Source organism: Apteryx mantelli, chromosome 7 (assembly GCF_036417845.1).
Source record: "Apteryx mantelli isolate bAptMan1 chromosome 7, bAptMan1.hap1, whole genome shotgun sequence".
Taxonomy (NCBI): Eukaryota; Metazoa; Chordata; class Aves; order Apterygiformes; family Apterygidae; genus Apteryx; species Apteryx mantelli.
Window position 1 is genome coordinate 40,285,089 of NC_089984.1, and position 15,126 is coordinate 40,300,214.

The window sequence follows — 15,126 nt, forward strand, 5'->3', positions numbered from 1 at the left end:
CAGAGACCAGGCCAGGCAGGGTCTGGATGTTACCAGCCAAGCCTGCAGATGGTGTTCTGGCACCATGGATGTGAGGAGGAATCCAGAACAACACATGGAAGTACACCTAAGGCAAATATAAATGTTTGTAGTACGTACTCCATACTCTGCATGCTAAGAGAAACAGTTTCAAAATTAGACAGTAATCATGTAACTTATGATCCGAGGTGAAAAACAAACTAAGAGTTATAACCATTCAAATTCCCTATAAAAGCATTACTTTCACACATCCTGTAGATGTGAGCTTATGATTTACACAATATATTTATATGTGTAGTCCAAAATGCATTAACATTATTAACAATTCTCACTGATCGTTACTGATTTTGTTAAATATACTGAATATCTTCCCATACATATAAAATCTAAGCCCGAGAGCTACTGAGAATGAGTGTATTTAGTTTTGATTTGGGTCATATAGAATATGATCTGAAGTTATCAGATCTTTTTAATTTCAGTGGCTGTGGACTGGAATATTCAAGTACAATTTTGTAGAGGTTAATATATGTAAATCCTTTTCCATTTCTTTCTGCAGGAACTTTTTTTTGTGGTGGTTTAATTTCAAATTCCTCTGGGACGCTGGAGAGTCCATTCTACCCTGGACATTATCCAAGCAATGCTGACTGTGTGTGGGAAATACATGTAGAGAACAATTTCCGTGTTGTGCTCACATTTAGAGATATTGTGTAAGTGATGATTCCCTGGGCAAATAGCAAAGTCAGAACCTATTTGAAACAGGCAAACTTCCCAATCTTAAGGGTATTTTCAAGAATATTGAGCCTTTTCAAGGCAGTTAGAAGATTAAAACAAAAACTGGATTAGTGTGGTATTTTGTGGTCACAATAATATATTTGCTACCGCTCCATACAAAATGAATAAAATGTCTGCCATGAAAACTTTAAATTCTGAATGATTTTATAATGTGACAAACAAATCAGAATTTATGAAACACGTTTGACGAGATGTTGACGTTTGTTCCCTAGGATGCAAAGCAGCACTCAAAGCAACAGATGCCAGCATGACTATGTCGAAGTCTATGACGGGCCTCTACATTCTTCTCCTCTTCTTGGAAAAATTTGTGCTGGTTCCCTCCACACATTCACGTCATCTTCAAACCTGATGACTGTTCGGTTTCACAGTGATTCTAGATACACATTTAGAGGGTTTCAGGCTCACTACTCCTCCATTCCAGCAGATCACAACACCAGTAAGTTCCTGTTCAGAGCAGAACTCTATTTCTCAACAGACAAGCCTGTTTATTGGTTTTGTTTGCAAAATAAATATTTTTTAATGCTGTTGAACTATCTCTATCCTATTTTTGGAGCTTCACATGCATGTGAAAGTTGAAGTTGATCTGAGACACATGTGAACTTAATCAACATTTATGCTTTTGCAATCCTTGCTATGAATAGTACTCACAGGATTGGTATCACTGGATAAACACATATTGGAGAAAATGGCCCAATGCATGGACTATGATCCAATATCCTACTCTATTTAACAAGACATTATGTTCTTAAGCAAACTCACAAGTAACTTCAACTAGATTTTCACCAAGTCAGGTGTCTGTATTACATCAGCTGGGCCTCATATGATTTTTATCACTGACACATTCTGATTACAAAGAGAATAATCAGAATTTGAAGCTTTTTATTGCAATAGTAACCTAAAGCATGCTGGAAATTTTCAAGGCTCTAGTGTGTATTGAATGTTAAAGATGTAATGGAAATGAAATGTTGTATGTGAAACATGATGTGCTGGTGTGTGAGCTGCCTACCTTCTAAATTAAGAAAACAACATCTGGTTAAATTACAATTTGTAATCATTAAGAAAATCCGGAATTCACAAATATATTGTATCCTCTAGCCCTCTTGTGCTTGCCGGACTACATGCGTGCAGTGGTTAGCAAAGACTATCTCCAGTCACAAGGCTACTCTGTGCAGAGTGTCACCATGAGTAATAGTCACTGTAGACCAACAGTCACGTCACAGGAGGTTATATTCAACGTTCCCTACAACGGCTGTGGGACAGTACGAGAGGTATGTTTAAAGCTGTGTGAATTGCAGGACCCCTTCTGAAATGAGTTGTGAAAGGTGCACTGTGGTCCACAGTGACTAGAAGACACCAATGAGAACCAGAAGTTTTTAATGCTTAATCTTTCAGCACCTTAGGGAATCCCCATGTTTATAAGAAATGAGCTTCTAGGGAGGAAAGCATGGGAGAAAGTTACATGAACTTTCCATACTGTTATTTGACATTTTTCTCATTTCATGTTATTTGATTTTTTTTCTGAGCCTGATGTGCTTTACCTGACTAATGACATTTTATACTTATACATGCCTCAGTTCATCAAAGCATTTAAGTCTCCAAGAAATACTTTCACTCCAATAAAACTAGCTATATGCTTTAAAGCAGATATAGTCTTTTAAGTACCGTGCTGATTTAGGATGTTTGTCTCTTACATGATCAGTGTTTTGTACAGATGTTAAATGAGTTGGTCTGCCTTGGGTTTAGTGAAGATTTTTTTCCCACTGATTTCTATTGAATTATATACTCTCTATATAGTCAGGCAATTTATTTGCAATGATGTTGTGTGATCAGAAAAGACCATAATCAAACTTCTTTGTCCAAAGAGTTTAAGAGGAATCTGCATTTTTAAATTCTATATTACTCTATCAAAGCTTAGAATATGGAATGTGACAGAAATGCCGTTGCTCATTTTAAATTACACCTTAAACAGGAAAACAATGATACGATCAACTATTCCAACATAATCAAAGCTACCTCTTCTGGTTACATAATCAAGAGGAAAAAGGATCTTCATTTACACATCAGTTGCAAAATGCTCCAGAACACATGGATGCAAATAATGTATGTTGCTGAGGATATTGCAGATGTGAATGAAAATCAGTTTGGAAGATATGATGTGAACATCACATTTTATGATTCAGCATCATTCTCACAGCCACTGTATGACTTTCCATACTACATTGACTTGAACCAAAATTTGTTCCTTCAAGCTTATCTTCACAGCGCTGACAAAGATCTTGTGTTGTTTGTGGACACATGTGTGGCATCACCGGATCCTCATGATTTTAACACTCTGGCCTATGATATAATCAAGAGTGGGTAAGAGCTTTCTCAAAAGTCATTAGAAGCATAGCTGTGATCATCTTTCTGCATTTATTATAAAAGAAAAATAGAGCCAATGTGAATTGGTTTAGATCTCATTATCAAAAGACTGTTAAAGAGTTTTTGAAGTTTTCTTTTTTATAATATCAGACTGGAAATAAGAAATGACATTTAGACCTTACTAAAATTTTGTTACATTGACTTGCTCCTTGCCTTATTTGCAAAACCCAAAGTAGTGGGAGTGAGATAAATGAGCTAGTGAAAACTGGAGGCAGAAGTCTATTGTCATAGGTGTTTAATATTTTAGTAAATCCTGGAAATCCCAGTCAAGCATTAGGCCCATCTTCTATGCCTGGTAAAGCACAGACATTTAGCAAAGAGGAGTCCATTGTCCACTCTTCACCAATTATATTCTCCTTCCTTTGGAAAAAAAGAGCTGCCAGTGCTCTAACTGCTTCATAGGACTTCAGTACACTTAGACATACTATAAAAGTTGCATTTCTATCTCTTTTGGGGCACATGGTTATTATTTCATTTTGTTCTAATTTATTGCATTATAGCAGGAACGTACATACTTTAGCACTATGTGAATCGATGTAAACTAATTCTCTTTTTCATTTCTTTCTAGATGTGTTAGAGATTCTTCCTTTGCCACATTCTACTCCCCCTACAGCCACCTTGCTCGTTTCAAATTTAATGCCTTTGAGTTTATTAACCGCCACACATCAGTCTATCTGAAGTGTGAACTGGATGTGTGTAGGCTAAGAGACTATTCCTCTCGCTGCTACCAAGGCTGTATTAGTAGGTCCAAGAGAGACACAAGTTCTGCCCAGGAAAAAGTGGATGTGCTTGTTGGACCAATTCAACTTCGAGAAGGTGGTGCTGAGAGTAGGAGTACTGGTAATGTCAAATAAGCTTTTCTCATATTTAGTCTAAGACTGCTTAAAGTCTTCATGAAAAGCCATAGCTCTGTATGTCTGTTTCCGACTTCCGTCCCTGAAATTTGCTTTTGCTAGCTTCACCATAAACATGAAGGGCTTGTTTGATGGCTCAAATATCTACAAAATCCTTTTTCTTTCAACACCTTGCAAACCCTCTGTTTTCACCTGCTTATATGAAAAATGGTAACTGCCACAGCTGTCCTGAAGGAGAGCAAGCCCGTAACCTGCTTTAGTGCTGTAACTTCATTGAACTAATTAGCTCCAACGTGATTGTGTAACATAACTGCCAGGTCTACTCTTGTAAAGCAAGCTCCTGGCCTTCATTAGAAACATTTAATTCCCTCAGCCTTCTTCTAGTTATGAAGTTTACTTAGTTAAGTTGTAATCACTACCAGTATAAAGTCTGTTCAAAAGGTTTAAAGCAATGAAACTGTAAGAAGTTAGTTTATTTCTGGCTCTGATCTAGAAAGCAACCTTTTTAATTTAGCAGTTCTTTGTCCCCTCGTCTTTGGTATAACTAGACCAAATACTCTCTGCCTTCACTCACAGGGCTGGACTCTTCTGTCGCTCCTCTTCAGGCAGTTCCTGCTGTTGCTGATAATCCACTTATTGCTGCTGTTGCAGTCCTGGCAGCTGTCGTTTTCATTCTTGCCGGTTTTCTTTTGAGACCTGCATTGAAGAAACCGCTTTCATATAGGATAATGTGAGATCAAAAGTCAGCATCTTCTGCTACACGATTACAGGACAAACCACAAATTCTGAGCTGCCCAAATATTTCACTGACAACAGGCACATATGTGCCATTTGTAAGAAGCTGTGATATCTTTATCTACAGTAAATCCTAATCTATAACAATGTTTTAAAATAACTTTGTGATCCTAACACCTCTTAGACGATTATGAAATCATTTCAACATTCATTTCGCAAGTTGTTTGGTACAATCACTTTTCTCCTTCTTAATTCTCTTCTCATCCTTCTAGGACCATTTATTTAATACCTCAAAATTTTGTGAGATGGAGGAAAAATATGCGTAAGGCATCAATAAATATTTCAAGGTTTATTAGAAGGGAGAAAGATTGAATTTGGGGAGAAGTAATAAGTCATGACTGGAAAGGAATATAAAAAAGGATCTTACCATGACATCTGGAATTGTGGCTACATAATATTTCTATTTATTTTGAGCGTGGTTTTTAATGCTAAATTTCTTATTGAAACAATAATAGGTCTGTGATTATTTATAAAATGCAGAGATTTCCAAGCTAAAGTTATCTGTTACATGAGCAATGTAATTTAAAATCGAAGGAAGGAATGTTTACAAACCAATATTTCTATTCTGTGTTTCAAATTAATGTCCTTGTGATTAAAATCCAAATGAATGCTTTGCTGTGTTGAAGAGTGTGATCTGTCAGAAGGAAACTTTGCCAAGCAACACACTGAGCTCCTGCTTTTAAATTACTAAAAAGGGAATATGAAAAAATCTTATGCAGTCTTCATAAGGAATGAGCTAATTCTTTTTCTTTTGCACATACAAATTTATAGAAAATGCTTGGGTTTAGGAAGCCATCTGTCATGGGAGATTAGCTCGCTGACACTTGATTCAGAAATGCCTTTTTTTTTTGGTTTCTGTTACTTTCTCCCGGGGATCACACACAAAAGCTCAATGATGCGGGTTGTTCTGGGGACTTCAGAGGAATCACCTATCGGCATTTCCCCTGTCCCCGTGTTCCCTCCAAAACGGATGGCTCATTTTGTCCCCGGCTGTCTCCCACCATCCACTGCTATTGCCAAAGTATCACTAAAGGTGTAGGCTTCAGGAGAGGTAACAGGAGCTTCCTAACTACTCCACACCAAGAAAATCAGCACCTTAGGACATTTAGCAGCTTTCCCTTCTCTGTGCAAGGAAGCTCCAGAGACTGGCACAGGGTGAGAGGTGGGAGGAGGATGGGACATGGGGCCAATGTCTAAAACAAGCACCTTCAAGAAAAGCAGGATTTATGAAGACAAGTTTCTTGTGTTTCTGTATCACACGGCTGGATTCTCCAGTAAATTATGAACTCTGCCAAATCTCATTGAAAGTTTTCAACAGGTATAAAGTTCTTAGAGTGGAAGGGACAGGAACAGACAGGCAGATGGCCTCCCTTAAAAAAAAAAAAAAAAGGTGAAATTGTAATGAGTTATAGAATAGCTAGTCTGTGTTCATGCAGACATGCTTCAGGATCCCAAGTGTGTCTTTAAGCAATCCAGGATCTTGCAATTCTTTTCCCAAACAGACATCTCAGACTTTGTTTATATATACACAGGAAGAAGTCCACTACATGTCAGTGAGGAACTGTACTCTACAGCCAGGGTATTTCTCTGCATTATTGCAGAAAATACTTTCTCTCCAATATGTGGCTTTCTTGATCATGTTTTGAAATACTTCTACATGCTGCTGTAAAAAGTTGTGAAGTATCCATTTCATATGAGTTTTGGGCATACCTCTATGTGTGTGGTTACAAGAAATATTTTATAGAGTTAAACTGTAAAGGATGGATTAAAAAAAAAAGAGAATAAATCCCAACAGCAAAAGTAAAACAAGTGTCCAAACCTCACAGGAAAGGCTCCCTGTCACTCTGCACTGTGACACTTGTCCCCACAAATGCCACAGCCTGCTGCCTGAGCAGCTGTTAGGTCCCTGCTGCTGCCACCTTCCCCTGTGCCAGCTGCCCCCATGCCACCTCCTCCCAGGCTCCGCTACCCTCGTCCCCCACCACCAGTCAACTCTAACGTAGCCCAGGGATGTTTCCCTAACTTCTTAAAAACCTCCCCTGAAGGCTAGGCAATCTCTTCTGGTGCCTGACTGGACTCACCATCAAGCCTGGTGTCACTGTTGCAAAGGCTGTCTGCAATGCCTACCCTAAATTTGTGTGGTTGCAGTTCAAGCCCATTAGTTCCTGCCCTGTCCCTCCTGGTCACAGAGACTGATTTTATCTCCTTTCTCTTTAAGTAATTTTTGCATATTTGAAGATTGATGTTCTTCCATTAAATTTTCACTTCTCTAGACTAAATGAGTCAAACTTCAAAAGATACTGAGCTGTTAAAGATGTTTTGTTTGCAGTATTTAAGGCTGAACTACACAATCTGATCTAAAGGCTCGTCAGATCAATTGGAAATCTTCCCATTGACTTCAGTGGCCTTTTTGAATACAACCCTAAACTGGGCAAAACTTTAAATCTCATTCAAGAAACTTGAATCTTATTCAGGAGATTTTTCAGGTCTCAGTGAAATGTCAAAATGTCAAAAGACACTTCATATCTGCTTACCTGAAGGAAGAGTTATGTTCAATCATCTTTAACGTTTTGGTTGCTGATCGCAATAAAATTCCTCAAAGTCTTTTTTTTCTTTTTTCTCTCCCACAATTTGAATGGTTTGTGCTGTGAGGAGCTCAGCTTCTCAGGACAGAGCCAGCATCTCGAAGTGGGCTGCACACATTCATGAATCAGGCTGAAATATGCTGGAAATGCAAACAGCCAAATCCCACATAAACATTCACCACTGGTGGTACTCAAATGGAAAGCAAGGTCTAGGATTTTTGCCTTTCATGTCCTTGTTGACAACACAGGGACTTAAACCAAAATGTAAACTGAAATAGTTTATTCAGACCCCCCCCCCCTTTTTTTGGTTGATTCCTTTTATGTGGGATCATTGTTATGGGTCAAAGTTTTACGTGTAACTCTCTGCCCCATATTGTAATAGAAATGGACTCCTGGATTCAATAAATGTGACTCATCTCCTTAGACCACTTCCAGTTAGGTGGTTAGTCATTGCTGCTTTGTCACTGGTGGTGAATAACTCGGCAAATAGTAAATTCACCTCCAAAATCAAGGTTCAAGCTGCGGAGCAAGAAAAAATATATTTGACTAACAGCATCAGCCTCATTGGCATGGATCCGGCAGAAGTGACCTTGGCAGAGTACCTGGCACAGGAAGCTGCAGTGGAAGCCCCTGCGGGTGGTAAGGCCAGCACTCCTGCCCATGCCTGGTCCCTGGCACGTGGGAATCGCTGGGGCGCCCCCGCCACGCAGGGAAGCTACTCCACCAACTCTCCTGAAGCATCGCCTGAGAAGGCTTCTCATGGGGAGAGGATGGACCCAGAGCAATCTGCCTTCAGATACCTATACGTTTTTTTGTCAAAAAAATTGTACAGATTCTATGCGTTCCTGCCAGTGTGCTGTTCCCGGCACAATCATGTAGTTTATTTGGCTGGCACTAGGTTTAAAGCAAAGCTCGAAACCAAAATTCTTGTTTGCCTGTTTATATGCTGAATTTCCTGTGCTTTGGTGTCCTGTTTATATTTCTATTCTAATTTCGGAGTATGAAGCAGATAATTTGACTCTGTAGTCCTTCTTCCCAGGAACATAGTATAAAAATATTTATAGTTGGGTATAAATAAACATTGTTTTGTTTCTGGATCCCACAGCTAACCAATAGACTCATTTTTGAGCAGTTAATAATGTATGCCCATGTTTTGCAGATTGAGACTAAAAAGAGAGAGCTAATTTGGTTTTGCAGGGAATGGGTAAGAAATGCTATTTTTCATAACATCATAGAAGAAGGCTGGAAACTGGTCACTGCTCGTGGGAGGAGAAAGGCTCCTACTCCTCCTGAAGACCTGAAGCTGAAGAACAGGTTTAGTGCCCTCCAGGATGAGGAGGAGATGGGCATGGCTGCCAGGGAAGTAACCGGGACAACAGACCCTGTGCCCTACCGGAACACCCGGAAAAAGCGGCGGGTGATTGTTGTGGGGGACTCCCTGCTACAGGGGACGGAGGCATCTATCTGCCAACCTGACCTCTTGTCTAGAGAGGTTTGTGGCCTGCCGGGGGCTCGTGTGAGAGATGTCATGCAAAGACTGCCAAGGCTCGTCCATGCTTCGGACTATTACCCACTGCTGCTCTTCCATGTGGGCGCCAATGACACCAAGGGCAAACTGCAGACCATCAAGCAGGATTTCAGAGCTCTGGGGATGGTGGTCAAGGGTCTGGGAGCCCAGGTCATCTTCTCCTCAATCCTGCCAGTGAGGGGGATGGATGAGAGGAGGAGGAGACGGACTTTCCAGGTTAACGACTGGCTGCGCCGCTGGTGTTGGCAACAGGGTTTTGGTTTCTACGACCATGGGACCCTGTTTGAAGATCAACAACTGATGGCGAGAGATGGGATCCACCTCACGAGGCGGGGCACGCGGGTCTTTGCCAACAGGTTGGCCAACCTGGTAAGGAGGGCTTTAAACTAGGAAAGATGGGGGAAGGGGAGAGTTATAGTGACAGGGTAGTTGGCAAAAGACTGCTCAAGTCAGGATGCCTCCAACAGGTGAATGCAGCCAGGGAAGTGCGCATGGGATGTGGCTATGGAGGACCCTCTTGTATCCCTCCTGGGAAACCTGCATGCTCGATCACCTCCCTGAAATGCCTGTACACCAATGCACGCAGCTTGGGGAACAAACAGGAAGAACTAGAGATGTGTGTGCGGTCGCAGGGCCATGATCTCATTGCCATTACAGAGACATGGTGGGATAGCTCGCATGACTGGAGTGCTGTCATGGATGGCTACGTACTTTTTAGGAAAGACAGGCCAGGAAAGCGAGGTGGTGGAGTTGCTCTTTATGTGAGAGAGCAACTGGAATGTATTGAGCTGTGCCTAGGGGTGGATGAAGAGCGAGTCGAGAGCTTATGGGTAAGGATCAAAGGGCAGGCTAATAGAGGTGACACTGTTGTGGGTGTTTACTACAGGCCACCTGATCAGGAAGAGGAAGTGGATGAGGCCTTCTACAGACAGCTGGAAGTAGCCTCACAATCCCAGGCCCTGGTTCTCATGGGGGACTTCAACCACCCCGATATCTGCTGGAAAGACAACACAGCTAGGCACAGGCAGTCCTGGAGATTCCTGCAGAGCATTGGTGACAACTTCTTGACCCAGGTGGTGGAGGAGCCAACAAGGAGAGGTGTGCTGCTGGACCTCGTACTAACAAACAAAGAAGGACTGGTGGAAGATGTGAAGGTTGGGGGCTGCCTTGGCTGCAGTGACCATGAGATGGTGGAGTTCAGGATCCTGCGAGGAGGCAGCAGGGCACCAAGTAGGATCGCAACCCTGGACTTCAGGAGAGCAAACTTTGTCCTCTTCAGGGATCTACTTGGAGGAATCCCATGGGTGAGGGCCCTGGAAGGAAGGAGTGTTCAAGAGAGTTGGTTAATATTCAAACATCACTTCCTCCAGGCTCAAGAGCGGTGCATCCCTATGAGTAGGAAGTCAAGCAAAGGAGGTAGGAGACCTGCATGGATGAGCAAGGAGCTCCTGGCAAAACTCAACCAGAAGAAGGAAGTATACAGAAAGTGGAAAGGGGGACAGGCCACTTGGGAGGAATATAGGAATGTTGTCAGAGTATGCAGGGATGCGACGAGGAAGGCTAAGGCCCGTTTGGAATTAAATCTGGTGAGAGATGTCAAGGACAACAAGAAGGGCTTCTTCAAATACATCAGCAGCAAGAGGAAGACTAGGGAAAATGTGGGCCCTTTGCTGAATGGAGTGGGTGCCCTGGTGACGAAGGATGCAGAGAAGGCAGAGTTACTGAATGCCTTCTTTGCTTCAGTCTTTACTGGTCAGGCCAGCCCTCAGGAGCCCCAGACCCTGGAGGCAAGAGAGAAAGTCTGGAGAGAGGAAGACTTTCCCTTGGTGGAGGAGGAGTGGGTTAGAGATCATTTAAGCAAACTTGACACCCACAAATCCATGGGCCCCAATGGGATGCACCCACAAGTGCTGAGGGAGCTGGCGGATGTTATTGCTAAGCCACTCTCCATCATCTTTGAAAGGTCATGGAGGACAGGAGAGGTGCCCGAGGACTGGAAGAAAGCCAATGTCACCCCAGTCTTCAAAAAGGGCAAGAAGGAGGACCCAGGGAACTACAGGCCAGTCAGCCTCACCTCCATCCCTGGAAAGGTGATGGAGCGGCTCATCCTGGAAGCCATCTCCAAGCATGTGGAGGAAAAGAAGGTGATCAGGAGTAGTCAGCATGGCTTCACCAAGGGGAAATCATGCCTAACCAATCTGATAGCCTTCTATGATGGAATGACTGGCTGGGTAGATGAGGGGAGAGCAGTGGATGTTGTCTACCTAGACTTCAGCAAGGCTTTTGACACTGTCTCCCATAGCATCCTCATAGACAAGCTCAGGAAGTGTGGGTTAGATGAGTGGACAGTGAGGTGGATTGAGACCTGGCTGAATGGCAGAGCTCAGAGAGTTGTGATCAGTGGTGCAGAGTCTAGTTGGAGGCCTGTAGCTAGTGGTGTCCCCCAGGGGTCAGTACTGGGTCCAGTCTTGTTCAACTTCTTCATCAATGACCTGGATGAAGGCACAGAGTGCACACTCAGCAAGTTTGCAGACGATACAAAACTGGGAGGAGTGGCCGATACGCCAGAGGGCTGTGCTGCCATTCAAAGAGACTTGGACAGGCTGGAGAGGTGGGCAGAGAGGAACCTCATGAAATTCAACAAAGGGAAGTGCAGGGTCCTGCACCTGGGGAGGAATAACCCCATGCAGCAGTACAGGTTGGGGGTTGACCTGCTGGAAAGCAGCTCTGCTGAGAAGGACCTGGGAGTGCTGGTGGACACCAAGTTAAGTATGAGGCAGCAATGTGCACTTGTGGCCAAGAAGGCCAATGGTATCCTGGGCTGCATGAGGAAGAGTGTTGCCAGCAGGTCGAGGGAGGTGATTCTCCCCCTCTACTCAGCCCTGGTGAGGCCCCATCTGGAGTACTGCGTCCAGTTCTGGGCTCCCCAGTACAAGAGGGATGTGGCACTACTGGAGCAAGTCCAGCGAAGGGCCACAAAGATGATTAGGGGACTGGAGCATCTCTCTTATGAGGAAAGGCTGAGAGAGCTTGGCCTGTTTAGCTTGGAGAAGAGAAGGCTGAGAGGAGATCTTATCAATGTGTATAAGTATCTGAAGGGAGGGTGTCGAGAGGATGGGACCAGACTCCTTTCAGTGGTGCCGAGCGACAGGACGCGAGGCAATGGGCACAAACTGAAACACAGACACTTCCATCTTAACATGAGGAAAAACTTTTTCACTGTGAGGGTGACAGAGCACTGGAACAGGTTGCCCCGAGAGGTGGTGGAGTCTACTTCTCTGGAGATATTCAAAAGCCGCCTGGATGCAATCCTGTGCAATGTGCTCTAGGTGACCCTGGTGGAGCAGGGGGGTTGGACTAGATGATCTCCAGAGGTCCCTTCCAACCTCAGTGATTCTGTGATTCTGTGATTCATGTTTTCATTACTTTCTCCCCATGCTTTGCCGTAGAAGCCCACAGATATTCACTGACATCAAGCCTCTGAGTTAAGTAGTTAAGCACAACCTGCTGCTCACTGTTCTAGCTTAGGTGTATTTAATGTCTAAGACTGAACACTTGTATCAAACTCTGAATAAATAGCTAAATGAATGAAATTCAGAGATCATTTTCATTTGACTGATCATTATTACTTTTTTCTAAAATAACTCCATCAGATGCACCAGGGCAATGAAGGGCAAGCTTTTTTTTTACAGGATTGTATGAGAATCTACCTTAAATGGTAAGTCAGGCAGAGAGCAACCAGTTCTGGGCTGCTGATTTGTCTAACAGGCTTAATAAATCTCCTTTCCCCCACGAAAAGATCACTTCCCCTTATTTGTGACAAGTTCAAGAAGAAAAGAATCTGTAGTTTGTACAATTTCAATTAAATCCCCTATATTACAAAGAGAACAGATTTTCCTTGTTTATTTGTTTTTTATTCTGTTTGCTTTTATTTTCATGTTTATTTTTAATTTAATTTTTATCTGTTCTAGCAGTTTGTTTCTATCTGGAAGAAGACTAAGGAGGTATTAGAATTCTCACAACAGATTTTGATTTTAGGAAGTTTTCTATCTCAGGTTCAAGAACTGTGACACAAAAACCAAGTCATGCCCAGCTGAGGAAACTGGTCAGTGGCCCAGCTGTTTTACTCGTGGGAATGAGATCTGTTTTCATTGCCTCAAATAACACTTGGATCACCTCTTTTGCCCTGAATCGCCTGGTACACATCCAGGCAGATTTTTGCCTGTTCCTTCTGAAATAAGTGAATTCGTCATAGGCTGTAACGTAGAAACGAATTGCACTGCCACTGTTCTAAAGAACGTGCAAAGTTGGAATGACCGTGGTCTTCCTTCCGTACTTTTTGCTCTGTTTTCAGAAACTGCACTTTCAGAGGGGTGGCCTCTCTCGTTTCTCTTTTTTTCTGTATTCAGACCGTGAGGGCTGTGTTTTGTCCCAGGCTGCAGCATGCAAACCTATCGCACACCTACTGAGAAAACCTCCCGTGGCTGTGTGCGTGGCTCAACAGACTGGGTAAAGCGCGGTTTTCAAACAGCGGCCGTCAGATGAGCGCTCCCTGGCAGCCTCAGAGCCGCGAAGGAGCCGGGCTCCCGGGAGGGGGATGAAGTCCAGTATGTCCCCAGCAGGGATCCCTATGAATTTTTTGTTGCAGCACCCCACTTGCAGGAGGGAGGCCAAAACCTGCTGCTCCGGCTGCTTTTCGAGCTCCCGGGAAGCGCAGGCAGCGGGCGTTCGGGAGCCGCTTGCCGCGCGTGCCAAGCAAGCACCCGCTCTGGGGCTGGCCAGCGCTGAACAAGCGCTCCTTGTTCCGCCGAGCTTGCTGCGTTTCTCTAAGGAAGCTACTGTTGAGGAAGACAAGCGAACTCCTCCCTGCCAGCGCTGCCAGGATAATCCAGACGTCAGGTGAAACGCTTTCCGAAGGTCGAGAAGCATGAAGGCCGTGAAGAAACCTGCGGAGCAAGCTGAAAATTAACTATTTAAAATGCCCAGCTTATATTAAAATACAGATCCAAATTTGCACAGTCTTAAGGGGTTTCTTGCATTCTGTTTTGGAAGAAAGAGTTTTATGTCCTAGCAGATAAGACGGTCGCTCGCCCCCGTAGCTCTGCGCCCACGGGGCCGGCTGCGAGCTATGGCCGTGCCCCTTCCCGCGCGGGGCTGGCCGCAGAGCTGCGAAACCCTCTCAGCCTAGCCCGCCGCGCTGCTGCGCCCGGCAGGGCAAGCCGCCGAGCAGGGGGGCTTGGCAGTGCGGGAGGGGACGCGGCAACTGCCCGGCACCACTTTGGGACAGTGGGAAAATTGCGCCGTGAAAAAAAAATCTGCCATCATTTTTCACCTGGGCTCATTAATTTTCTCCCTGACTGCGTGTGTCTTATTCCTCTTGAAGCCAGTGGCCGCTATTGGCTATGCTAAGGGGAGGGTTTAACCTCCATTTCTATAGAAGAGAAGGGCTTAAAGCAAAAATTAAGGTAATCGAAAAATCAAGCTATTATAAACAAACTCTTGCCAAAAAAAATTAAGAGGCTGTTTTTAAAAGTTAGAAGCACCTCTGTTGCATGAAATTGCTAACTTAAAATAAATAAGGCTGGTCGAACTGCAGAACACACCCCTTGAAAGCCGCATGCTTATAAATTCGGAAGGGTGTTTTCTCAGCACCATCCAGAGCACAGGTAAAATGAGGCCCGCGCTGCCCTTTGCCTGGATGCTGCTGCTGCACGGAGGATGCCTGCGGGGCTCAGGTACGGTGCCTGGCGCTGCTCAGCGCTGCTGCCTCTCTCTTTCATTTCCCTGTAAAATCAACAGTGGCAAATTTTGTACCCTGACTCCAAGCCCACTGAAACCAGCAGACATCTTTGGGGTTTAGTGGGCTTGAAAGACTGAAGATGCCATCAAATATTTATATGACTTCGCTTAATGTATTATAGGAAACACTCTTCTAAGTACAAATGAGTGTGATAAGTAATTAATTTTATGTAGTGCACTGGAGGGGCTTAGACAAAAATATAATGGCAGATGGAAAGGGGATGCCAGTGAGCAGGTAAGAAAGAGCAATGTTATTTTTCAGCCCTGCTACGTTCTCACTCCAGGCTGTTCCAGAACCCTCTTAAAAACTGAGGGTGGCTCCTTCTCTTCTGGA

The 15,126-nt window shown here is 43.8% G+C and overlaps 1 protein-coding gene and 1 long non-coding RNA gene across 2 annotated transcripts; one reads left to right on the top strand and one right to left on the bottom strand.

Annotated features, from left to right (window-relative positions):
* Positions 1 to 1,010: 1,010 nt before the first annotated feature.
* On the top strand, positions 1,011 to 4,085 carry LOC106493529 (deleted in malignant brain tumors 1 protein-like). Its single transcript, XM_067299621.1, has 4 exons — positions 1,011 to 1,246; positions 1,906 to 2,078; positions 2,780 to 3,168; positions 3,800 to 4,085. The coding sequence occupies exons 1-4, from the start codon at positions 1,024 to 1,026 to the stop codon at positions 4,083 to 4,085; spliced, it is 1,071 nt and encodes a 356-aa protein (XP_067155722.1). The 5' UTR covers positions 1,011 to 1,023.
* A 566-nt stretch (positions 4,086 to 4,651) lies between these two features.
* LOC136992482 (uncharacterized) lies at positions 4,652 to 7,431 on the bottom strand. The gene is made up of 3 exons (XR_010884763.1): positions 7,415 to 7,431; positions 6,087 to 6,250; positions 4,652 to 4,781 (listed from the first exon to the last, which is right to left on the bottom strand). It is a non-coding gene; the product is annotated as an uncharacterized lncRNA (long non-coding RNA).
* Positions 7,432 to 15,126: the final 7,695 nt, after the last annotated feature.